Source organism: Sinocyclocheilus grahami, unplaced genomic scaffold, assembly GCF_001515645.1.
Source record: "Sinocyclocheilus grahami isolate Dianchi unplaced genomic scaffold, SAMN03320097.WGS_v1.1 scaffold60.1, whole genome shotgun sequence".
In the NCBI taxonomy this organism is placed as follows: Eukaryota; Metazoa; Chordata; class Actinopteri; order Cypriniformes; family Cyprinidae; genus Sinocyclocheilus; species Sinocyclocheilus grahami.
The window spans coordinates 1,097,645-1,125,629 of record NW_015505239.1 but is presented as its reverse complement, the minus strand read 5'-3'; the positions used below and the strand labels follow the sequence as shown (position 1 = coordinate 1,125,629).

At 34.8% G+C, this 27,985-nt stretch overlaps 1 protein-coding gene across 1 annotated transcript; it reads right to left on the bottom strand.

The window, feature by feature from the left end:
* Positions 1-187: 187 nt before the first annotated feature.
* On the bottom strand, positions 188-21,315 carry LOC107584462 (caM kinase-like vesicle-associated protein). The gene is made up of 11 exons (XM_016271093.1): positions 21,122-21,315; positions 4,392-4,503; positions 4,127-4,258; positions 3,819-3,893; positions 3,126-3,264; positions 2,709-2,829; positions 2,174-2,249; positions 1,680-1,816; positions 1,507-1,585; positions 1,316-1,403; positions 188-858 (listed from the first exon to the last, which is right to left on the bottom strand). The coding sequence occupies exons 2-11, from the start codon at positions 4,484-4,486 to the stop codon at positions 595-597; spliced, it is 1,206 nt and encodes a 401-aa protein (XP_016126579.1). The 5' UTR covers positions 4,487-4,503; positions 21,122-21,315; the 3' UTR covers positions 188-594.
* Between the last annotated feature and the right edge of the window lie 6,670 nt (positions 21,316-27,985).

The window sequence follows — 27,985 nt, the reverse complement described above, 5'->3', positions numbered from 1 at the left end:
TTGTTTGTTTGTTTGTGTTTGTTAATTATCTTATTTAATGGCTTCAAGATTCATATTTTGAGGCTGTATTGTTTTTTAAATGCAATGTGGGAAAAAAAAGAAAATATCAGTTTGCCACTTGCAATTTTTAGGTATGCAATAAATACAACTGAAAATATTTGAACCACATACATTTTTAATGAAATGTTTTAAAGTAAATCTAAGAACTAAATAAATAAGCTTCATCCGGGTAATGGATCTTATTTTGTATAATACCCTTAAAAAGATGGTAGCAAAGGTTTGATGAGGATATTTTAAATTGGTTTGAATTAACCATGGAAATTAAATGACGGAGTATTACTTCAGAATAACAAATATTATTTCTTTGATAAAGCTATTTAAGAAAATACAGATAAAACTACTATGGGACTGGGATTTACTTTTTAAAGTCTTCCTAGATTACAGCATTTTGCACAAATGAAAATGTAAAATGGCGATCAAGCTTTTAGACACAATTGAACTTCGCTCCACCATTAGATTTCAATATGAATGTATATGTAGTGTGTAGGTGCTTCTCTATTTGCCACTATATTTGCCCGAATGTCATCCGCCATTCTATTCCTCCCTAGTCTCCCCACTACGCTGCTGGGCTGTCAGTATCTCTCCATTACACCGTGTTGGAGCCGAGGCCTCCTGCGTCTGGGCATCAGGGTGATCCAGGGTGGTGCGGGGAGGCACTGGTGTGGCAGCCAGGGGAACAGGGGTGGTGCTGGGGGTAACAGGTCCTCCTGAGGCTCCCATTGCAGGACTAGAGGCTCCAGAGTCACTCTGATCTGGAGCCCTGAGTCTCTTCATCATGGTGGTCACACGAACAGCTTTCTGGATAACAAATAATAATAATATTTTAATGTAATACGTTTAACTAAAAATACTACATATATTTTTAAATGACTCAAAAAAATGTTTTTTTTTAAATGATTAATTAAAATGATTAATTAATGAATGCATTTTAGTCCACAACTTATTGAAATTTGGCACAAATGAGGTTACAGTAGAAAGATTTTGTAATGTTTAAAAAAATGGCTTGAGGCTTAATATTTAGACTTAACACAGTAAAAACAGTAATATTGTGAAATATTGTTACAATTTAAAATAACTGTTTTTCTACAGTCATCATTCCAGTCTTCAGTGTAAATTAATACTTCAGAAATATGTCTAATATGGTGCTCAAGTAACATTACTCGTTATTATGAATGTTGAATATTTTTGTGAAAACCATGACACATTATTTTAGGATTCTTTGATTAATAGAAAGTTAATTTATTTGAAACCTTACCTTCCATTTAGCTTTAGCAAAATTTTTCTCGATCTGAGCACAAACACCATCTTTGATGTTCTTGTCTGAGGCGGCATTTCCAGATATCCTAAACAAAAAAACAACAACAAAAAGATGCACAGCAGTTAATTTTTAATTAACCTGCTGATAAATTATAAAATGCAGATTCTGTACTGGCAAAGGCTCCTTACCACTCATGATTGATGGCTTCCTGTGCGGTCAGTCTTTGGTCCTGATCCACCTCCATTAAACATGCAACTAGGCTTTTTGCTGCAAAGAATTTGTTGAATAGTTGAATTTGTGTTCTGATCAGAATCCCACAGATTCATCTCACACCTACTGTACAGTGATTTGTGTACTGTACCTGAATCTGAGATGTCATCCCAATAGGGTGAGTCAAACTCGTAGTCTCCAGACAGAATTTTCCTGAACAGGTTCTTATCATGATTGTCATAATCATCATCTTCTGTCTCATCATAAAAAGGTGGGTTTCCTGACAGTCTGTTAAAAATAATAATATGACCAGAGCATTAAAATTTCCTAGGGCAAGGGGTTCATTAGGACCATAACACCACATGAACAACAATTGATTTTGAGGAGGGATTAGGCAGAGAAACTGATACAGGAAATACTGTGCACTTACATAGTGGCAATGATGATCTAACACGCAATGTGACAAGAGGAAATGGAATGTACATGCTGATGAACTCAAGAACGTGTCAGGCAAGTGACTCCAAAACAGACATCTATGGGGTCTACTAATAAAGAAAGATATGGTTCAAAAGCACAATGAAATGAATGTGTTGAACCATCTCACACAATGAATGAAATGTATAAAATAACGACGCATGAACTCACAGGATGTACATGATCACCCCGATGGCCCAGCAGTCCACCGGTCTGCCATATCTCTGTCTGCCGACCACCTCTGGAGCTATAAGAGAAAGCCTGAATTATGAGTCAATGCCAAATATTAAATACAATATTATGCAAAACACTATATTATATTATAGTCTTCTTAGACATGTCATTTTGGTATTCATGTTGGTTTAATACATTTTTTGCAAAACATTTATGATGTAATGACTACAATCTCAAGTGGCGCAACCTTGAAGACCTTGAATGCACTTTAGTGTACACATATTAATCATTATTTTAAAAATATTTTACACATTTTTGATTGTAAACATTTTTTTTTTAAGTGTAATTCAGGAATGAAGAAAGAGGTGTGTTTTTAATTCATTATCCGTATTATTTCTATATTATTATTGTATAACTAGTTTTACATCATTGACACTAATATATTATAATTCTATCAGTATATTTATATTAATAATCGTAATTCACAATATAGGGTGCAGTTACATCTGAAAGATTTGACACTTTTTCGTACCAAGGTACTCTGGTGTGCCACATGGCTCTTTGATAAGACCATTTTCCAGTTTGGCCAGGTGAAAATCGCTGATTACAATTTTGGAGTTCTTCAGACGGTTGAAGTAGACCAGATTTTCCAGCTGACAGGGTGAAAAAATATAGCAGTAAATGCAATCAGTTGAATAAAACCTCAAACACTTTACCTCGCAAAGCCTTTATAAGAATCAGACATTTTAATTGTATTAAAAACAAGAGATGCAAGACATGTCATTGATAATAGTATGATTGTTAGAATGAATTTTTCTTTGAAATAAATTAACCCTTTAGTGTATCTAATCAACTTCTGTCTCCTGAAATGTTGTAGTCTGAGTCTGAGGTTGCATTCTGGTGCAATACCATGTGGAGACCATTAGATGGTAGTAAAGCCCCAAGTCACCTTTAGGTTTCTGTGAACGATGTGAAGAGAGTGCAGGTAAGCCACAGCCTCAAGCACTTGCCGGATCACATTGCTGGTGTCACGTTCTGAGTAGTAGCCCTGGTCTAAGATCCAGTCGAACACCTCCCTTCCTGTGGCCCTGAAGTAAAAAACATGAAAAACAGCCAAGCCAAATACTCATGTGAAAGTCAAAATTGTCCTTGTAATATAATGACTGTACAAAAATATTTGTAGTTTATAGAAAGAAATGATCAAGAAGCACATGCAAATGCATCTTTACGTAAAAAATAGATCATCAAAAAATGAAACATTTAAATCATTTGCAGCTTGAAAACCCCAGTGGCCACTGAATTTTTTAATGTACTTTTTTATTTGCTTAATCTGTTGACTGGACTTCTCCAATAATAACAGGATAAAGATACAGAAGAATAAAAAAAATATTGTCTCCACTACAACCCAATCTCAATAAATAAATAAATAATCCACTTTATTACAGGCAAAATAGTATATTCTATATTCCACATCCCTATCCATCTTGAAGAAAAAAAGAAACAACTAAGGGTGTGTAAATAATAACGGGATTTTTATTTTGATTCAATTTTTTAATCTTAACACAATAAAGGCAAAAAGTATCCATTCACACTCTTGTACTTTCTTATTCACTCTCACATATGAAAATCTCAAAGCACTTACAGCTCCAGAAAGAGGAAGTACTCTTTTCTCGTCTCAAAGACATCTACCAGCTGGAGGATGTTATGATGCTTCACCCTGCGGGGAGAGACAGAGAGAAAGCAAGAGAGAAACTGTGACACTGTGAAAGGAAGCAGAGTAGAAAGTGAAAAGAAATCATGACTATTTGCAAAAATAAAATCATTTGCATGGTAAAGAGTCGACTGCATTCTGCTACTCTTGTTATACAAATTTCAACACTGAGCACCATCTGCAAGCACCTTTCTTTGCTAAAATGTGGATCGTATAAATAACTTGCACGGAAAACGTACATTTTCAAGATGAGGATCTCGTTTTTGGCTGCTTTTCGTACTTTTCTTCCATCTTTCTTCAGGAACTTTTTACAGGTGTACATTTTCAGTGTGTTCTTGTCCTTTGCCCTGAAGATTTCACAAAACTCCTCCCTGTTAATGAAGAAAATCTGGGATTTAGAATCGAATTTACACATAGAAAAAAAGGAGCATATATTTTGCACAAAAAGACTACTATAAACAAGAGCAAAACAAAAGGTAGCCATAACCATAGATTGGTACTCACGATTTCACTACCTGTCCCAGGTCATACTTATCGGTGACCTCTGAAGGACTGTTGTAGTCCTTCTTCTCTCCCAGAGTCAAACAGCCAAATGGCATGGCTGCTCCTATATACCCTAGAAAGCAAACACAAAAAAATATATTTAATGGTCCTTCAAAAGTCATGTTACGGAAATGGATGATATGGACATCTCAAACCATGACATTTATTGAGGAGAGGGGTGCTATTAATTCTCTAAGCAACTGAGCTTATGATTTTTGTTTGGTTGCTGACAGATTTATATTAAAGGAGGGACACAAGCTATATCTAGGGACCAGAATAAAATTTGTGTCAGTAATAAAAAATAAAAACACCAAAATACTCTTAGCAACCATTCTAAATAACCTATACATGGGCAAAAAACGCTAATATTTTCTAATAACATTGTATTATTGTGTGTGTGTGTGTGTGTGTGTGTGTGTGTGTATTCATTAAGCAAGGATGCCTTTCATATTGTTACAAAAAAATCTATTAAATGCTGTTATTTTGAACTTTTTATTTATCATATAAACCTGAAAAAAAATGTATCATGGTTTCCACAAAAATATTAAGCTGCAGCTCTGAAGCATCATGTTAACCTTAAGACTGGAGTAACGGCTGCTGAAAATTCAGCTTCGCCTTTACAGGACTAAATAAAATTTTTAAATATATTTAAATAGAACAGTTTTTTTTTTAAAGTGAAACAATGTTTCACAATATTAATGCATTTACTGTGTTTTTGATCAAATAAATACAGCCTTGTTGACCATAAGAGACTTCGACCACAAACCTTTTAACAGTATATAAAATACACAGCAATACAAGCAAAAACATTGAACTTAACCACAGTCACAGCAATTATAATGTAGAGACAAAAAAGTCTAATCGTCCTGTACCCATTACCAAGCAAATTATCAGACTCTCAATGTACAATATCGTTGATGACTAGAGAATTTTTGAATGCACATTTTAATTGTGTATGTTTTGAAAGGCCACTGATGTGCGTGTTCATGATGGTGTGAATTTAATAAATTATGAAGAGAGTTTTTGCTGTGAAGCCTTGAGATGCCGCTCTACATTCATTCATTGACAATTAAAATGCACACATTTGTTTGTTTCTTTCTTCCATTGAGCTGTGAGTGAGCTCCCTGTGTTTTCTCTCCGTCTAAGCCAGAACTCAAAGAGGAGGAATAAATTCTCATTTAACTGAGAGCGAGAAAGAGGAAGAGAGAGAGATTTGGCAGACAGCACTCTCATAACCACACATGAGTAATGCCTACAATTTATTCCAAAAGTGACAATTTCCACTTGTGGCAGGAAGTAGCTCTGAAAAATTCAGATTCTTTGAACATGCAGTAATCATGCTTATTTATGACAGATCTGAGAGCAAGCGAAAGGAAAAGACCACAGGGACATCAGATAAATGACACTAATCTCTAATTAATTGCATTAGGGTATCAAATGATAAGAGTGATTTTGGGTCCTATCAAAATAAAACATTTCAGGGGATAGTCTCCCTAAAAATGAAAATTCTGTCATCATTTACTTAATATCTTTCCAAACCTGAATGAGGGTATTTCTTAATGTGGAACACAAATATACAGTGCATGCATAATTATTAGGCACGTTGATATTCTGATCATATTTTGTTTCCAAGCACATTTGACCAATTCCAAACCACATCAATCTTAATAACTACTATACATTTTGTATTTAATAATTTACAAGTGATATATAATTGTCCATGAAGGTTGGAAGTGAGAAACTCCTTATATTTAGGTGTACAGAATTATTAGGCACGTTTTCTTTTACAGAAAAAATTTGCCAAAAAACAAGAGATTTAACTCAGACTGAAGTGTCAAAAATGATTAAATCTCCATGAGAAATATTCAAAACTAATGCAATACAGAAATTGCAATGTTAAGTTATGACCACTGGACAGCAAAATACTTGGGTCGGCGGGTCAGAAATGTTGTTTTGGACCCATTGACTTTCATTATACAAAAAAAAATACTTTTTTCCCCCAAAAATCCTAGTTGATATTTTTGCATGGGACTAAAACTTACTGACTATGCTCACACCCTTACCTTTTTCCTTTGTCTTTTTCTTTTTCATTTTCTTCTTTTAATTTTTGTACTTTTAGGGATTTTCCCCCCATCTGGTTACACTTGTGGTGTTCCCGGTCAAAAAATGACCAGCCTACAAAAAGTTGCTTATACATTTTTTGTTATGCTATATTATTAACAAATATTGGATTGCATATTTTTATCAGTTTGTCTTCTTTCAATTAGCACAGCTTTTGTGTTTCATTTATGGAACCTGACTGATTGTAGACCTCACTGATGTGAGCTTATTAGGGTTGTAACGGTATGAGATTTTCATGGTATGATAATCGTCTCAGAAAATGTCACGGTTATCACGATATATATTAAACAATAATTCTTATCAGTAACAATGACTCTTAAAAGAACCAGAACAAGTTATTTGCATGAACAAATCCTTTATTACAAAAAACTTGAAACCATTTTAATGAAAGTATTGAAGTCTCCCTTCTGAATAAATAAATAAATTTAAAAAACAATAAAAAAATAAACCTTATGTATATCTATATCACACTTTAACATTTTAAAAAATTAATGTTTTAAAATGTTATCAAATGAAAATGTACAACTCCTTTTATTTTTGTCATTATATTTAAAACATGAACAAACATGATATTCCTTGAAAACAATGTTTAAATAAATTATTTTATTATAAAGAATATTATTATTGCTGTTATTATAACTTTGAAGTACATTGTACAATGCTAATATATTTCTGTCATAATTTCAAATTAAATCAAACTTTTATTTTGATGGGTTGTAGCGGACCTTTGAGTTTCAGAGTGTATTTGACAATGGATTTTCTCAAATAAAACTAGGACATTTTTATTTACGTTTTCTCTCAGAGCAGCTCTGCTGATGTTCATGTTTATGTATCTTAGACGCTGAAAACACCATTTATGTATGCATACTTCAGTATGTAGTAGATAAAACTGCGCCACTCAGAGACATGCAAAAACAAGCAGATTACTTATATAGTCTATATTATCTCTTTGCACATAAATATTCAGACATATCATATCTACTTTTGATTTATCCATCCATCGGATTGCACGTTTTACGTGAAATCCTCGTTATACTGTAAATTCCATGTTCACAACTGCACCGGGATTCCCTCTGCTTCACGGAAATCATACAGCCTTAACTTATAACTTGTTATTAATGCGACACACCTTCATCTGCACGGAGGGATGGTATTCGCGAATATGAGCGAAGATGTTGGATGTATTGCAAATTGGATCCGTCTTCAAGGACAACCCCGCGTTCGTTTTTTTTAAATATCCGAAGTATTCCCATACTGCAGATATTAACTTTTTTTTTCGCCGGGGATGGAGATTATCCCAAACCAATGGCACTGTCTCAAACTATACCTACCTTTTCCGGTTTGTCTGAATTGTCGTTGTGTTTTCTGACTTGTTAATTTGTTTTCAGATTTGTCGTTGTTTTCTGACTTGTTATTTTGTTTTCGAATTTGTCATTGTGTTTTCTGACTTGTTATAATGTTTTCTGAATTGTTGTTGTGTTTTCTGAATTGTTATTTTGTTTTTTAGACTTGCATTTGCGTTTGTAATTTGTTCTTTTGTTTTCAGAATTGTGATTTGTTCTGCACTTCTCGGCCACCGTATCTTTGTCATTTTCCCCGCTGCACGTGCGTGTAATCAGCCAAGTGAATGCAGAGTGAAGCAGCCGAGCGGAAATAAGTTGCATTTGCGCAGGTGAGATTTTTTTTCATTCATTTTTTTTAAACCGTAGATATGCAAATGTTTACGGTATGATAACCGTGCACGTTCAAACCGCGATAAACCGTCATACCGGTATATCATTACAACCCTAGAGCTTATGCACCGCAGTTTTTGAGTGATCACTGCCAAATTATCCACAAATAAGGTTGTTGTTGTTGTTTTTTTGCATAAGCTTGGTACAATGAGGCCTATGATCAATCAGTTCCAAAAATAAATACAAAATCGGTGCAAACAGAAACCTTTGTGATTTAGTAATAATATAGCATGATGAAAGATTTATAAGCAATCTTTAAAAGGCCTGACAGTTTTTGAACTAGAACACCAAATTAGGTAAAGGATTTTCAGCACAGAACAATGGTTAAAAATATCTTCTTCTGTATTCCAGAAAAAAAAGTCATACAAGTTTGACATGAGGGTGAGTAAATGCTGACATTTTTCATTTTTGGGTAAATAATGTCTGTAAGACAAAACGAGGCTGTGACCCATTTTATCTGCAATATGATATATGTCTGAGTAAAACTTTCAACCAAGTTATTTTTAAGAACAACTGACAAGCTAACTTTTTTCTTTTTGATCTGGTACCAAGACAGTTGCTCTTTCAGTTGCAGTTGATTTTAGACAAAAAATTCCTATCATTGTAGGCCTATTCATTTTTTATATAAGCACCAGAACACTTGATAGCTTAGCATTTTCTCTTTGTGTTAGTACTTGCTTTAATGTGCACTTATTTTGGAGGTTTCCTAGGGGGTATTCATTGGGTAATAAACCCTACAGGGTTTACCATTCAAATTAACTAGAACTAGTGAAAAAAACGAAATAAGAACAAAGTGCTCAAATCTAAATGCACTACATGCAGAGCCTAAAATCCCGCAGACGCCTACCAGTGCTAAATTCCCCTTATGCAGCACATCATGTGACACTCCGTTAGTTTAATCTTCTCAGAAGAGCCTATAGACTCTCAAAATTGTTGCCAATTCTTCTAAAAATGTCGCTTTACTGTTTTGAGAGCTGGGAGGACAGCCATTATCTATCGCAGTACAACGCACTGAAACAAACAACAAAACGGCCCCACACAAACAAGCAATTACACATCAGGCTGGCAGTACAATTGCACCGCTACTCGGGTCGGGTCTGACCCAACTATTTTCCAAACACCATGACAGTCCTCAATCACACTGAAGATCGACCGGATAATGTGACAAGAGTTTTGTCTCTAAAGGCTTCGGACTTTCAACATTAACAAAGAACCAAGACAAAAACCAGCACAATAGTTCACATGCACTGCACGCCTCTGAACTCTGCCGGGCTTGAACTTACTCTGAAACTCTTTGTTTGATGTTACAGTACAAAAACATCCTATTTTCTCTCCTCCACTCTCCCAGAATAGTCCAGAAAAGGCAGGAGAGCAGACTGAAGCATCATTACCACCCAGCGCCAGAGTATCGACCAAAAAAAAGGCAATTTCTGATATCCACAGTAAAGGAGGCATTACATAAATTACAGGCTGAGCGAGAGGCTGTTTACTTTGCCTGTCACAGGAGCACCAAGGTCTCTAATTAATCTCCCCTTGGCCCCTATGATTGCAGGAGACACTGGCTTTGCAAGGCCAATACATGCATGGTAATGAGGGGAGAGAAGCACTTTAAAGACAGTTTGGAGAAGAGATGCTTAAAAAACTAAACTGGGAATGTTTAGTGCGCATGCTACCGTTTTGATTAACTCTATTGCCCGTGGCATGCTTTTTATTTATTTTTATTGATTTCACTTTGTTAGTATTTTTTGTAACCAGGTATTACCATTCCTATTTTGATTTTAAAACCATGTTTCATTAAAAAATATCAATAGAGCTTAGTTAGGGTAGTGCCATATTCAGTTTTTGACTTGAATGAAAACAAGTCTGAGGGATGGAACGAGATGAGGTATGTAAGTACAGTTCGTTTAATGGATTGTACTGTTGTTTAACAACATACCGATTGTTCAGCTGACAGTATTTCTGGAATAAAAAAAAACTTTCAGGAGACAAAAGTTGAGAGTTGCTAAAAATTACATTATCCAGGACCTTTATTATTTGTGCCACTAATTTTCCTCGCTGTGCTTATAAACACTACTTTAATAGGCATTATACAGAGGTAAGACGAAAAGAAAATGCCATCAAAACTTTCCCTTCAGAGATACACAGATACCCCCACTCCCAATTCAATCAAAGTTTTCTTCCAATATTGCACACATTGTCTTGTACAGTATTTTCTCATCTTCAGTATGTCCCGTCTCTGGCCTCTGTTAATGTCCTGCTTACAGACTTCATAATATTTCCACACAAATTACATCTTTGGAAATGATTGCAATGCATTTTGTGAGCAAGTCCGGAAAAGAGATCGGCTGAAATAAAACAAAAAAGCAGGTTGACAATCACAGGTTTTTGAGCAAAAACCAGTCAGCTCTAATTGATGGCTGGTGTAGCTCTAAAATTCAATATGGCATCTAACCTGACTAAAGTCTATTACATTCATTCAGGACATTTCTGTGTCAACACATTGCAAAAAGCACCAAGAGGAATATTTATTATATTAGAGACCATAAAATAAATTTTAAAAGCATAACTCAGATAATCTTGGAACAATATAGTAAAAAATGTTTGAGTTCACACTGAAATCTTCGGCAGATGCGAGGACACCAAGGAAATCAGTTCCAATTTTTAAGCACATTTCTGGTGAGCAAATTTGTAAACGAAAAACTCCTCTAAACATTTCTTGCTGAAGAGTTACTCAAGCTTCCAACAGCAGGGAGATAACACATTTAGACGCTCGTCTAAATCTTCTGAGGTTTAGGGCTATCTCTGCTTCTTATATTTGGTCTTTAGAAAGCAATAGACAAAATATAACCCCTTTACCTTGTTTCTGATAAATTATGCAATCCAGCTTCCGTATTTGTGTGCACGCACGTGTCTCCTCGCTGTGGAAGCTGTCTGTGCTCTGCAAAGCTGAACATTCAGTTTGAAGCCTTGGGCATTGTTTGGCTCTCTCTCTGCAGAGCTGCCGGCCGTGTCTATATTTGCTGTCACTCAGCATTTTGAAAAGCCATATAGTGTTCCTAACTAAAGCAGCCTACTGAGCTAATCTTCAAATAAGATTTTGGAAGGGTTTCAGGACCAGCACTGTTCAAACAAATAATGATGTTTGGATTCATTCTTGTGATGGCATGAGTTTACCTTGACTGAATAACTGTAATATGGTTTTACCATTAAGCTGAAAGCACTCATCAGAAAGATAAAACATAGAGGAAATCTGCTCAATGAGTTTAAAGAGAGCAAATGAAGACTTTTGTCTCTCTGTGACTATTTCTCTTGAGAAAAAGATCAACAATGTCTCAAACTGTGCTCAGATTCGCCAAAACATCAAAGTTAGAGATTCTAGAAATACAGTGCTTTGCTATTCAGCATTATATCATTTTGTTTCTACTTTAAACATCTAAAAAAAAAAATGAAACAAACGTAACTAAGAACTCAATTAAGTCTCTTAAACTATAAGTGCAACATTTCAGCAATAAAATGTCCTCTGAGCAGTTTAAATAAACTATATTAGTAAACATATATAAAATGACAAGGAAAAGCAAAAGAAATTTAAAAGCAGACAGATTTGCCTGTGGAAACAAAGAGATAGACGTCAATGTCTTACAAAAACCCTGTTACAATTTGTCCTGTAATTCCATTATGTGTCTGTCAACGTTCAATTAGCAAAGTGCCATTTGAGCATTTACTAAATTGGTCATCAAGCCTCCATCGGCCATAACAAGTGTGTTTTATTCTCCTCTTAGCTAAAAAACATGCTCTCTTGCAGCATTCAAACAAATGAAGAGACATAACATTAATTAGCTGTGAGTCAACAAACGGAGACAGACATTATTTATCAAAACACATTCATATGGATGAATTTATTTTTAGAAATGGGTACTTAGTAATCTAATTGATGGTGCATCATGTTGTTGTGTCTCTCATTTGGCACAATCATAGCATTAGGCTGTGTGTTGTAAATGCACTCTGGCCATGAAAGCTGAGGCTTGATTAAAAACAGGGGAATTGTACCCAATCATACGACAAAAGATGATTGTGCATAATCATGGACATTATAAACACTTCTTTTACATAGGTCTCTGGAGTACCTGATTCTGATTAAACACTCATGGCATTCAGCACTCAGATATTTTGGCATCATCTTGCATCTTTTGTATCGACTTTAGTGAAAAGGACTTTTTCTGAGGAGACTTTCTTGTTGCTGGGCAGATTGTAATTTACAGTGTAATTGACTGCCTTTTTGTTTTAGTGGAAGCGTAAATATAATATACAGTTAAATTATAAAAAAAAAAAAAAAAAAAAATTTAAGCAAAATAAAAAATGTGATTCAGGGAAAGATTAAGATGAATCACATGTATTGAACTGAATGCGATATTGAAAAGACCCTCCATGTGTAATTCCTGAAAAATAATTATCTCAGATAGCCCAAAACATGCCAATTTATAATAGCCTATGTTTATAGGCATCCATGCACATTTATGAATAAGAGTCCATGAAAAAACTGCAAAGGTAAAAGAGCGAGAGATAGAAAGAAAGCTGGGAAAAATTAGGAGAGAACTTTTAGATTTATGAGTAAGTTAAATTAAAAAAAAAAAAAAAAAAAAACTTAAGTCAATATTACATGTACAGGTATATATTTATTTGGTGAGTAATAAGTGGGATAATGTACAGCCAAGCCCTTTCCACACTACTGCCACAACACAAAACTGCCAGGTGACTAAATATGTATTAAACTTCAAGGCTGAATTTGTCATGTTTACAGCCTGAGACATCCAGATGCCTCAAAAAAATAAATCTGCAACCTAAATGCAGCTTCTGAGTCTAAAAGAAAATTATTGATTACACCCATTTACGTAAATGGCCTAGAAACTTTTTCCTAAACAAAGAAATCTTTAGTCTGTTTTTTTTTTTTTTTTGGTTTCAAGTATTAACTTCACTTCTTCAAATGTGCATGAAAAACCTTTTAATATCAAATTGACAGAAAGTCAGATGTAGGATAGCTAATGCTCTTGTTGTTCTTTTGAGAGTGCAGTTGTTAAACTGACCTTCACACAGGGCTATGAACTATCAATGATGAACATTAGAAGAAGACCTGAGACTTCAAGCTTACAATCTTTACGAGATATTACACTCAATTGTGGAAATACATTAGATAAATACCCCACAGATTTACATAAATCAGGAAGAGGAATGAAATTTACATAAACCCTACATGACCCCAGCTAATCTACATTCAGAGCACACAACTCATTTACAGTGAGCTCACAACTCATTTACTTGTTTATCATTTCCAACACAGCAAAAGCACTTTTATCTAGTGCTATTTACCACATTATCCACAATATTATTCACAATGATATTGTGCTGTGAAATATAGTTGGATTCATGATGTGCAGTGAAAGTAATGCAAGCTATTCATAAAACATGACTCAAATGAGGAAAAACACACCTTGCATTTGCATTAGTGACTGAATATGAAATAGGCTATTCTTTTCAGATTTTTTTTGTCTTTTCTGTTCATTTCTGAGAGCTTGTCAAAATGATTTTTAAATAGTAATACATTAAACATTTGAACTGTTTGAAAAGGAAAGGAAAAATAACCTCTCTTTACAAACACAAAGTCAGGTTTTAGTTCATGTCTTTGAGCTGTCACTCCTCCACAGTTAACCATCAGTCCAGTGAGATGGAAACTTTTACTTCCAAGAAAATTAGTTACTGCACTTCATTTTCATTAATTACTTTTTCTGTGAAGACTTTTAATTCTCAAAGTGAACCTGCTAAAAATGCTGTCTCATGTCTGCCATGATGACACGTCTGTTTATCTGAGCAAATTTTTGATTCTGATCCAAAGCAAAACATTTGTGTGATTACAATATCAACGTAATATCAATCAAAATATGCATAACTTGCTTGTTAATTTACTGTAGGAAAATCAAGAAATAAATCAATAAAACAACACACACACACAAACAGTTACTTTTTTCATATATTATAATTATATGATTAACTTTTGAACTAAACCAGCTTAACTGCAACAGATATTGACAGCTGTTTCATTTTATCTACAGCAGCTTTGACATTTCGATAAAAAACTCCTCCTGTGTTCCAAGGAAAAAGTATCAAGCAACCTGAAGGTAAGTAAATGATGTTTAAAGCAAATAATCTGAGGAAGGTACGACTTAATTTATCAAATGTGAATCCCTTTTCTGCTAAGTACACTGTTAACAAAACCTACAGTAATTATCAAACAAAAATACAGGTTTAAAATACATTTAATACATTTGTGTCAAAGGAACACAAACTCCTGAGAACAGAATTTCTCATAAGCTGTCAAAAATATGTCATATCTCACGTTCCACTATTAAATAATGCAACACACCAGATTTCTAGAGATAGAGGTCTGTAGATGGCCACAACAGGCCTAACAGACAGCAGGATTTATAGGTCTCTTCAAAGAGTGAATCTTATCAAGCTGTGGTGAAACAGTAGGTGCCAGATGGCTTTGTACAGCACCAAGACGCACACACACACACACACACACACACACAAACTCCCTCTGGTGTTACACCAAGTTACACAATAATTAAACACATTTCATCTACATTAAAACTGTACTTTTGTAGTGGTCATATGGAATGTGCGTGAAAACATTCTTGAGACTCAAGGACAACAAACAAAAGCACAATACAAGATTCAAAGAGGGCAGTGCATCTTATCTTACCTGTCTATAATACCTCCACAATGCCACAAGCTGGTGCAGTCAGAACCTTCCCACAAAATACTTTGTTTGACGTTGTGTCTCAGAAATGGCTAATTGGAAGAATTATGTGTGTGTATTAAGAACCCTGGATTCCCTTCACACCCAGTCGGTTAATCTGTCCATTCTGTTCCTTATGTTGTTTGTTGCCTTGGTTACAGTCATACATAAATGCAGTGGTACAGTACAGTGCGGCTGCTTTAGAGTACAGCCAGCAGTTGTTGGGCTGGTGGATTCAAGAGGAGGGGAGCTGGTCATTGCGCAGCACTGCACAACACAAGTAAACAATTCGACAGTTAAGCACTCACAAAAATCTCTTTCCAAGGTATTCTTGGAATATGACTAAAAAAATTCCAGATTCCAGATTCCTGACTTTTGAGAGTGGGTGAGAAATCCTACTGTACTATTCTGCTGTGCAAAAGCAAAATGCAGTTTCAAAATTGAGTTATGACCAAAATGAAGTTTCTTAGATTATGATCTGTCCTGTGACAGATGGGTTTAGCTCAACTGTGCTCAGATTCAGAGAAAACAGAATGTGAAAACTCATATCAAAACAAACAAAAACTATATATATATATATATATATATATATATATATATATATACTGGCATTCAACTGCAAGAGACAAAAAAACTTAAGGGCAAATTTGGTGTCAAAAATGCATTTTATCAAATATACTGTACAGTTAAGAAAGATAATGCAACTATTAGTTGAAGAAATAAAGAAAGACATAAAGCAATGCAATGTTTCCTCCAAATAAGTCTGTAAGTATCAGTGCAAGGAATCAATCAATCATGAAATGAAATGATTATTCTACAGGAATTGACTGGATCATGAAAAAATATCTCTACAGGTAGCTGAAGCTGGAAAATAAGAGGGCTTTGCATCGTCAGTAATAAAAGAAAGTTCTTTATTTTTTAGTAAGTTCTGCGCATCCCATAATTCTCAGAAAAGGTTCTTCACAGACATGAGAGAAATGAGATATGCCACGGCACTGCACAAAGAGAACTGCTCAGTTAACTTCATTTCCTGGCTGTTCTGGGCATGCTTCCACCGAAAAACATTGAGGGTGGATCACTTAACAACAAGCACCCGCCTCATGATAACACCGTTTCCCAGGCAACAAAAAAGGGAGGGAAAAGCAATAGCTTCTAGATTCCAACAGACTATAAAAGCAAAGATGTTGCTCTGTTTTATTCCATGGCTGCTTTTCAAGTATTAGCTTGCAGTGAGAGAACCACAACAACACCTCTCAAGAGAAGTCTCAAATTCTCCAGCTCTAACTTGGAAGTCTTACATCAAACTGCTCTCTTGCTGAGTTAGAGCTAGTTTTGGGAATCAGTGATGGGTATGTTAGCAGCAAGCAATAACTCCTGAATGCTGGTAATATGATAAAACATCTCCCTCTGAGCTTTCCACATGCGACACCAGGCTTCCATATTATCACTGCTAACCCAAAATATGTTTTAATACTATAAATCTAAACCTAAAAAGAGACACAATTAAAGCCAAAACTCTAATTAAAAACCAATATAAGACCTGGTTTACAAAGACAGAGACTCAATTTTCTCGACTGGATGAAGACCAACACTACATAAAAAAAGAAAGATATTATGATAAATGGAATCCTACTGAACAGCTAATTAAACTGCACTCAAGTTAATGTTAATACAAAAAATAAATGGACTTTCTAAGAGAACTATTATCTACTGTTACTGGAAGTATTACGCAGATATGGTGCTTTAATGTCCCTTGAATTTGTGTGAAACTAATGACTCAAATCCACTGACCGGAGCCCAGCTCCATTAGACATGGACTAACGCATCCACAGATAATGATGGAAAATGAGTGGGTGGGTGAAATATTAATTAACATCTTCATTTTACATTCCCCTTTATATCTGACATTGGACAGAAAGTCACTCTCTGAAGCCGAGTTACTGTCCTTAACCAAGGAAATGAAAGTTTTTTTATCTAATTGTTTTATCTATGTAGTTTATTTTCATACAAAATAGAATGTAAACGTAAAATTGACAGTCCAATAGTGTAAACACATTTGCACCAGTTGATTGCATCTTATATTCATGTTAAATAAAGTTATCAGTTTCTAAATAAGTGTCTTTTTTGTCAGGAGACAAGACAGATTGAGACACTCCAGGGGCATGAATTTAGGTCATGAGGGCATGTGTCGTGTGTGATGCTTTTTTTTTAAACAAGGTCCCCCATAAAACTCAGAAACTGTAGATTCAGTCCTATTATTTGTCTTCTGTAAATTTTACTCCAGTCTCTCTCTATTTGTCTCTGTTTCTCTCATTCACACAGACACAGTGATATTCGTCCTCTTATTTTATGTGCTTAGAAGCAGCTCCAGGGAATTTGGTGTCAACTGGAGGTTTCTATTTAGACAGAAATAAAACAGACAAGATCTCGCTATCTCAAACTAACACAGGCTAAATCTCAGTGACGTTTCTCCCATGATAAAAGCTGTCTCTCCCAGCTATGTCAATAGTGACACTGTGTTAAGCACTTATTTGATAGATATGTTCATGTAGGTGATTAAATCTAAATCAGGTTATGACAGTACTGCTGCTTAAAGACGAAGCTGTATGGTTTCTGCCATTGTATCTCTCCATTATTCACAACTAAAACATGAATTCTATTGCATATTCTACATTAAATTATTTGCATTATTATTATTAATTGCATTATTCCTTTCATTAAAAACATTTAATTGCTTTATTTTCTCTTATTTATAAAACTTTTAATCAATTAATTTTTATGACTCTTCCCAGTCATTTGTGATTTGTGGATTAAGACTTTAAAAAAGAATTATAAAGACTGCACTTTTCTAACTAATTTCTTTTTGCTCTAGACACTTTCTAGCCAATTAAACATTTTAGAGCTTTTTATTAGAATAAAGTTATAATCACTATATATTCACTTATTTAAAAACCCTTAATTTGATTAATTTAAATGATTTTCCAGGCCTGGAAATGAAAATTCTCTGACACTTCCTGGTCATGGGGACCTTGTGAAAAGGTCAGAATTAAACAATTATTTTCTGTTTTCCACAAAATTGCACATAAACAAACATATACTGTACATATATGATTTTTTTAAAAGCCTCTTATGCTCACCAAGGCTGCATTTTATTTGATCAAAAATAGTAATATTGTGAAAAATTATTACAATTTGAAATTTGTTTTCTAGTTTCTTAATTTTCAGCAGCAATTTCTCCAGGCTTCAGTTTCACATGCTCCTTCCTAAATCATTCTAATATGCTGATTTGGTGCTCAAGAAACATTTCTTATTATTATGAATGGTAAAAACAGTTGTGCTGTTTACTATTTTTGTGAAAACTCTATTTTTTTCAGGATTCTTTGATGAATAGAACGTTCAAAAGAACAGCATTTATTTGAAATAGAAATCTTTTGTAACATTGCAAATGCCTTTCTTGTCCCTTTTGATCAATTTAATGCATCCTTTTTACGTAAATAACTTACATTATTTAGTAAATTAAAAAAACTTATTAATTTCTTCTGAACTAAATTTAACTTTTAAATGGTAGTTTATATAAAACATTATGTAAAAAAAAAAAAAAAAAACACTCAGAAATGTCCAAAACTCTGAAACTAATATTTCCACTTGAATAGTGGAAAAAAGCACACCGACTTAGACCTCTTATCAGATAATCACTGTATTATAATTGGTTCCATTTTATTTTTAGCAGCCTCCATCAAAACCACAACTGTTCAACAGGTTGTTGAGTAAAAATAGAAAGATCAGGCTAGATCTGACACCTCCAACTATCCAACTACTGTGGCCAGTGGTAAGCCATTATACAAGTGTATTATTTTGATTTAGTTTAGGGAAATCTGCAGTGGTCAGCCATTACAAAAGTGCATTGTTTTGATTTAGTTTTGGGAAATCTGCAGTGGGGAAGGGGGGGTGGTGCTCTTGTTGATCACCTCTGGTGCAGTGCGGGTGTTGGCTGGGGGTGGAGGTGGGCCAGGTGTTATGTTATATAAAGGGATGACGGGCCCTGCTAAGAGCTCTGGAGAACAGGATGGTGTTTTGAACAGAGGTGGTGGGTGGTGTTTTAGCCCGTGGGTTGAATTCACACACACATACTGTACAGACACTGACACAAACACAGTGTCCGGGCCTCTTTGTGCTCCTCTTATGGGAACCACAGAGAGAAAGGTCAGTTTTGCTATATTCTGTCTACTGATGCCATAATCATCATCATGTAAAAAAGTAGATGAACTCCTTTAAACACTATGGGGTGGTAATTAAAATTGAATTAAGAGGTGGACACACAATACAAGCTGACCCCATTTGACAACAAAAACTTCTTACAATTTTCCTCTTTCATGAGTAAAAAAATAACAGAATGTAGCAACTAAACAAAGGAATGTGTTGTTATATACTATAGCGCAACAATCACTGACTGTTACATAAGAAATAATGGCCTCTCAAACAATACTGTGACCACTAAATTACAGGTTTAGAGCATTTAAAGGAAAATTCTAGATTAAATACAAGTTAAGCGCCATTATCACAAGAAAAAAAAACCTTGATAAACATAAAAATGTTTAAACGTTCATCAAATGTTGGAAGTCTATAGGAAAATTGCAAACTGCAAAACATTATTGCAAACACACATATGTGTGTATATAGATACACTTTTACACACACACATATATATATATATATATATATATATATATATATATATATATATATATACATACCGTATGTCTGTTAGCATCATGTTTAAAAAAAAAAGATCAAGCCTGACCTGATGGGGAGGGTTGTAACACCTTCCAATGTATGTTCCATTTCCGCACAAAAAAAGCACACTGGGTGCACACCACATTTACATATATGACAAAATTCACTCATCATGACAGTAAAATAGGGCGTTCTAAGTCAATATACTGCAGTATTTCCTCTCTCAATCAGTAGAAAATATGGTTAACACCCGGTCATGCATGAAAAAAAAATACCGTCATGTACCGTGAAACCGGTATAATTTTGGAAAATACCGTGATATACATTTTTGGTCATACCGCCCAGCACTAATAGACACACATTGTTTGTTAGGTTTTTAGAGATGCTAGTCTATGTATTTGGTCTATATTATTATCTGATTAACACAATAAAGTAAAAGTAAAGTAGAGGAGAAGATGTTTTTATTAAGTGTTGGAACCCACCATGGTAATGTGTACCAGCAGCACTCTTTGTATCAGGTATACCACTTAAATCTGAAGAACATAAATATGGCATTATTATATAAATGTTTTAGATATCCAGAAAAAAAAACACTCAGTTACAGATGCTGAAACAAAACCCTTAAAATGTCATTATGTGCAGTGGTACATGATGTCACAGACTGCAAAAAAAAAACATTTCAAATCTAATAACCGCAAGTCTCAGAGCATCCACGCAATGTTTATTACCAGCAAGGATTTACCTGTTTTAATAAATGGCACGCATATTGTTGACCACTATACCACACATAATTCAACAATGCACATTTGTCGTCAAATAAAAAAGGACAGTACAACTCAGAGTCCACTGCACTTTTAACTTCTAATTAACATTCAAGAAATCAAAGGATGAACTGACGCATTACAGAACTTGCCTGAAAAAGAAAGGTTTTGCTGTCAAGAAATAACGACCGACAGAAACTGCAGTGTCCACTTGCGCACAGCAGACGCAGTGATTTGGGTTTGATGTAAACATATTTGACGTGCTTTTTACAGTTAACTGACCAAATTCACCTGATGGAAGTGCAAGCCTGCAAATACAAATGTAAATACAAACATGACTGGCGCGGAACCTCTTAATGTTGTGAAAAGTTTTAGTTAAGTCGCAGGTGAATTTTCTAAGGAAATGTGAAGAAAAAAATGTTAGCGCAGTCTGTTAAACAAAACTAACACATTCTATTACGAAAGCGTTCGGTAAAGTCCTTAAGGAAAACAAATATACGCATTCAGCGACAACAGTTGTGTGGAATTAATGTAAAAACGAAGACTTACCGGATAATTTGAACGTTTCAGAGAAATAGGCGTTGTCGACCGTTCTCGTTCGCTTCCCTCTGAGCGTCTCCTGATGTTTGAGTTCGCGGGAATTTTGGCCAATATTCCGCGTGCCACGTTCTATTCGCGCGCTCTGCTGCCAACCCAGAAACCTGCACTTGGAGCGCACGCTCGCTTGCGCTCTCTTTCTTTTGCTCTCTCTCTCTCTCTTTCTGGCAGGTAGATGTGCAGTATAGTTTTACTGCTGCAGCTCAAACTGCGCTATGCTGCTCTGCCAGGTTTTACACAACTATAATCGCCCGTCTGGTGATCGAACAGTGTCTGGGAACACGTGTCTCTAATCTTTTTGTATCAAATTACTGTAAAGTTTTAAGTTTCTCATTGAAATGTATGACCAGTTGTGAGATGTGTGTTCTTATAACAGTAAAATGGTGAAAAGAGTTGGGGGTTAAATGATAAGAGTAAAAATCTCTTTTTTTTCATGTTATCACATGACTGTTATATATGTCTTAATATATTGGATGAAATAATTACACATTTAAAGATTAAAAAACATAATATTATCTAAAAAATAAAAAAAAAAGCATACATTTTAAATTAATTTACTACTTTGGTTGGAATGGACAAAAAAAAACAGTTTAAATGGGGAAACCAGCCTAAGTTGTATTTGAAACTGCTATGATAGTACAGTACAAAACGTTCACAATGTATTTGGGAAGGCAAGTTTGAGTCCCAACCTGCATGTCCCAAAATGATATATTCCTCTCTGTCGCACCCCTACTGTCCTGTAAAATAAAGGCAAATGCAAAAAATAAAAAGAACTTAAAGAATTTAAAGAACCTCTTTCTTACAATCTAATCTAACAATTTAACTTCCATTCCCCTTCACTATATATATATATATATATATATATATATATATATATATATATATATATATATATATATATATATATATATATAAAGTTGAAGGGCCTGAATTTGACCAGACATTTTATTTCTGAAAATAGAAAAGCTTCCTTTAATGATAAAGTCACAGAGCTCTAACGGTACTGCATGACAGGAATGACCCAAGTGCAAAAAGAGGCAGCTGCACTACATTTTTTATTTTATTTCAACAACGCCTCCTGCAATTACAGCTATGTTTGCATAAAGACATGTACGATCTAAAATTAAGCTTTGTAACTGTACTGGTGTAATTGTGGCGTGTCTGGCATCTGTTTCTGTTTCTGCTCTTTTGGCTTAGTATGATTGTAGCTCTTCTCACACATACGTAAACAGTGTGCTAATCTTGGTCAGTCTTCTGAGTTCTTAGTTACTAAACCAAAAAACTGTAAACCCTCTTCAGTCATGTGTTACATGGCAAAATTATGAATAGTATTATTTTACCTTTTTATATATATATATATAAATTTGGTGATACCCACAAATTGTGATGATGTACCAGTAGCTTTAATAGTGTTATTACCAACTTTGTGATTAATATGTTTGGCACTTTTTATTATATTTGTGATATATATTTGCTGTTTTTTGTGACATTATCTTTAAAGTCAAATATTCAATTGTTATTCTTTTTTGTTTGTTTGTTTCCTTTATACTAGTGCTGGGCAATGATTAATCGCATCCAAAATAAAAAATATATGTGTGTGTACTGTGTATATTTATTATTTATATATAAAGGCACACACGTACAGTATATTTAGAAAATATTTACATGTATATATTTATATTCATATAATTTATTTTATATATAAATATATTTAATATATTAACATAACATATTTTTCTTAAATATATACATGATGTGTGTGTATTTATATATACATAATACATATACACAGTACACACACACATATTATGTACACAAAAACTTTTGGGATGCGATTAATCGTGATTAATCGTTGCCCAGCACTACTTTATACGTTATGTTCCTGATGATTATATTCAAGTGCTTTTATATAGAAATCTGTAATATACTCCCAAAGAAATCTTTCCTTATATGGACGCCACAGCCTCTGTTCAAAGGAGCATTATGTAATCTTGAAATGATCCTCAAAGAAAATTGTTGATGTTATTTTTGATTCATCCTTACATTAGAAAAGAGAGAAGAGAGAAGGACAAAGACCTGGGTTAATGAGCCTTAATGACTGTTTTTTTGGAGAATTATCTCATCCTGTTGAATCAAAGTAAGTTAGCCCACAATTTTGTCATTTAAATCTGTAACAACACTGATATTTTTACACATTTCTTTGTAAATGTTATGTTTAAAGGAAGTTATTGTACAACATACATCCATTATACGTACATATATATGATATAATTCTTATTATTTTCCAGTTACAGGTGTCACATATGTGTATGTCACATGATCCTTCAGACATCATTGTGATATGCTGACTTTTGAACATTTCTTATTATTATCAATGTTGACACTGCTGTGGTGCTTAATATTTTTGTGGAAACTGGGATATATCTTTTACTTCATTATTCAATGCTTCCTTGCTAAATAAAACAGTAATTTATTTTTAAGAACTGTTTTTTAATTAAATTAATCATTTAATAATTTTATTCAGCAAGGACACATTCAATTTTCATATTGTTTTACCTCATGACAATTGCTAGAAGTCTGTGACAGGTGAATGCTCAGGTTTGGTAGCTTCAAAGATTGTGGAGTATTTATAACGCTTTACCTCTGGGTGTGATTGATTATGCCAGAGACAGACAGAGAGCAAGTGAGAGAGTGTTTGTGAGTCAGCGGGTTGGTAAAGCGTGTTGGGGGCCGGCCACCTGTGCCATATACCAACAACGTGGGTGGACTCTGATGTGGCGCACCAAAGTTGTTTCATTAGTGACGCCATACTCACAGACGGCCATGTGCCCGTATGTGTGTGTGTATGTGTGACTAAGAGAGACAGAGAGACATACAGACACATTCAGTCATTAAACTCACAAAGAAACTAAAGCAGTGTTTAATATTTAAAGACCACCACCCACTCTTTTAAAAAGCCTATCCCTGGCTAATAAAAATAATGACTTTTAATTGCCTGTTTTTGTTTTTGGATATTCTGTCATTCTTTCTATCTTGCCCTCTCTCTGCCCCACTTTGTTAATTATGACATTTGTTTAATTCAATCATTTGAACTGTCACTTACCACAGTGACAGCATAAAAACATGGATGTCAGCTTGGAGAAACTATTATTAACTTGAAAAGCAAAGACAAACTTTGAATGGAAGGAAGGTTATAGTTAGCAGGTTTAAAGGTTATTAGCTTTGTATAGATTGTATACATAGTAAGTCTGAATAGAGATTGAAAGTTTGAAGAAATGTAGGCTTAGCTAGGTGGTTGCTGAGGCAATGCAGCTGTTCAGAGTGGTTGGTAGTCAGATGTTTGTAAGAGTATTGCTTGGTGGTTGCTAAGGTGTTCTGGGAGGTTGCTATGGACAGTTATGTCCTTTATTTTACACTTCCTATTGGAGATCACATGAATACTGATATTCAGTAGCAAAATATTTACTTTTTGGGTAGGTTAGGGAACACATAGTAACTATTAACTAAGAGTTTTGCCTCAGTAAACACCTAATTTGCTGCTTATTGATACTAAGTAAGGTTGTTGTATCAGTTATGTTTAGGTATTGGGTAAGATTAAGAGCTCTAGAATATGGTCTATGCTGACAAAAAGTTCAAACCAGCCTAAGCTGTTTGGCTGGTGTTAGCTGGTCTTTGAGCCTGTTTATAGCTGGTTTGTAGGTTTTTAAGGGGTCTTGAACTGCCTTATTTATAATTTTGTACTGTTCTCTGAGGTCCACTTACCTACAGTATATGTTCTCAAGGTTTTTACATAAAAAAAATCATAGAGGTTGTAGGTTATTTTCTGTACTGTTTTGACTCCCCTCATCAGAATGCTCTCTTTGAATAAGTGTGGCGGATTCAGCCCCTCACTGCAGAACAAAGATCCAGGGGGCGGGGTTGGATCCACATCTAGGGGGTGGAGATGGTAGGTTTAGGGGTGGAGATGGGTGGGTTTAGGTATATGTAAGGTGGGAGGAGTTGGATCTGGATCCAACCTCACCCCCTGGATCTTGTGTTCTGCAGTGAGGACCATCTCACTATATGCGCAAATTGGTGGGCAGGGCTGTGATGTAGAAGCAGGCATTGATCTTCTTCTTCGGAGGCGGTGTTTCGCCACACTATTACATCATAGAGTGGCACATTCCACAAGCTGTCGTTTTGACAGACTGGCTTCAATAGTTTTAGACTAACAAGAAAGTTTTGAGTTTTGAAACGTACAGAATGTTTTTGTTGCAATGACCTCTCATATATCAAAAGATGAAGAGAATTTTGATTTCTCGGTTCATGAATCAGTTCATGAGTTTTGACCACTTCTTTAGCTGTTCAAGCTGGTTTTAAAAGGTCAGGCTAGGAGACCAGCTGACTAACCAACTAAAACTAGCTTGGCCAGGCTGGGAGACCAGCTAAAACCAGCTACTTTTACTTTTTTCCTAAACCAATTTTTTGCATGACTCAAAATATTCAGAAGGGAGAATACAAATATAGTTACTTTTTGTTGCTGTTCAAATATGATTTTCGATTAGATTTCAGGTATCTGAATTCATTTCAAACCAATATTTTTGTGACGTTTATAAATAGCACAGTCAGATTCATAAAGAGGCACAACTGTTTTTTCTCTCTTAATATTTTAAGAAACGGGTCTCAACTAACTCCGACATCATTGACCCCATATTTCAAATGCTATTTGCATTATAAATTCTTTAAAGATGATTGGTTACCTTGACAACGATTGTCTAGTCTCGCTTTCTACAAGCATCATGACGGAGTGCAGAGGAGAGAGCGAAACATATCAGCTAACAAGCCTCGGCTTGCTGGGAACAAACCGTCTCTATCACAGTTTTGTGAATAAAAATATTTTGGGAGGGGGAAGCATCTGCAATAAAGTGGGAGGTCTTAGAGTAGTAGAATAGTAGCTTGTTTGATAAATGAATATTTTGCAAAAGAATAAACTGATCATATATATTGCCACTCTGCAATATTTTGCATATTTGAGTCCACCATCAGAAAAAAAGTTTATTACTTACCTAAAAATACACAGTAGTTATTTAGCAGACACATTTATTCAAAGTGACACAGTTTCTTTCAAAAAGGACACTAAAGTGCACAATATGGTGAGATTCGAACCTGCAACCTTCCTGAATAACACCCTATATGAATCAAATGCTTTTACTGCGGCTTAAACCATAGTATGTTGCATGTGCACATATGTGTGTGTGTGTGTGTGTATGTTTGTGTGGGTGGGTGTGTGGTACAGACTCCGCATCATGAGCTCAATCCCCTCAGAGCTTTGCCACTGTAGATGACAAACTCACACATTGTCATGGTTACCACAACACAGATGCCCCAGTTACATCCAGTGCCATGAAGAGTGGCACATTCTCCATCACAGCAGAAGACACATCTTTCACAGCCTGAATGTTAACGTTATCACAATACATTTTTTCATATAATTCAATATCGATAATTACAACGATAAATTTCAAATATTTATTTCTTTCAAGTTTAAAGGCAGATTTTTGCTCGTAAGTGAAAGTTGTAGAAACCAGACCGTTAAATGTGGGTTTAAACTACTCTTTGTGGTCAGAGCCTGACAAAAATTTCACATTTTTGAATAATTTACACTTTTCCATTATCAAAAACAGTGATCTGTAACAACCTCACTTCTATATGGCGAAATTGTATTATTCTGACTGTTCACAAATTTTTTTTTTATTTATTTATTTATTTTATTATTAACCATGGTCTTCCATAGTAGCTTACATTTAGATTATGATAACCACAGTTAAAACCACACATATAGCACCTCAATGCATGGTAAAATGTATATTGTATATTATATGGTTTCTACTTGTTTGTATGAAAAACATTTACTTTATTGCTACATTAATGCTAGCATAATCACAAAAAATACTGTAATTATATTCCATTATTCCTTTACATTTAATACATGTCTACATTAATAATTAAATAAATCCCACATTTTGCTCATCAGCGAGTAAACACATCTGCTCCACTGAGCTTGCGCTGCGCTGCCGTTTGAACTTTGAAGCGAGCTGATAAATGGTTCATGGCACGGTTCAGATGAGTTCAGCTATTTCGTATCGCTTTTGGCATTATATAGAACATTTATCGAACTTTTGTAATCGCTTTATGGAGGACAATTATATCACGATAATTATCATTATCGTTTTATCGCCCAGCCCTACGTAAACGTTTTGATACGTATAGACTCTTATGACGGTGTGAAGTTTTACCAGAATCATGTGAACAGCTTCAGATGGATGCTAATAATACATATTATGAGTTCAGAAATGACATCAGATATGTTTTCTGATAATATAACTTTATTGATGCATTTTCAGACATCTTTGGTTGTGGAGAGAGCCAATCAGAAAGGCCTGCTGATTTGCATTTTAAGTGTACATGAACTGCATCGGGGGAAGGCATGAATGGAGGACTTGCTTATTGAATGAGTGAAAGCAACGTATGAGGGACATTGAGAGAGAGTGTGTGCATTGAATTTTCATTTCAAGCGCTTCTGTCCAGTCTGTGAAATGTAGCTGACCTCTCTGCAGACTGTAAATGTTTAATAACGTTGTTTCATACAGTGCTACCTTTACACACCACTCCCTTAAATCTGATCATAAGACCACTAGTTCTATAACATTAACATGACACATTTGCATTAAATGTGTTTGAATGTAATATATTTTGATCTTGTGATTTGTCACTTCCAGTTAGTGTTGAGAGTTAGCTGGCATTTTGATTCCAAGCATTGACGGTTCTCTGGTTCTC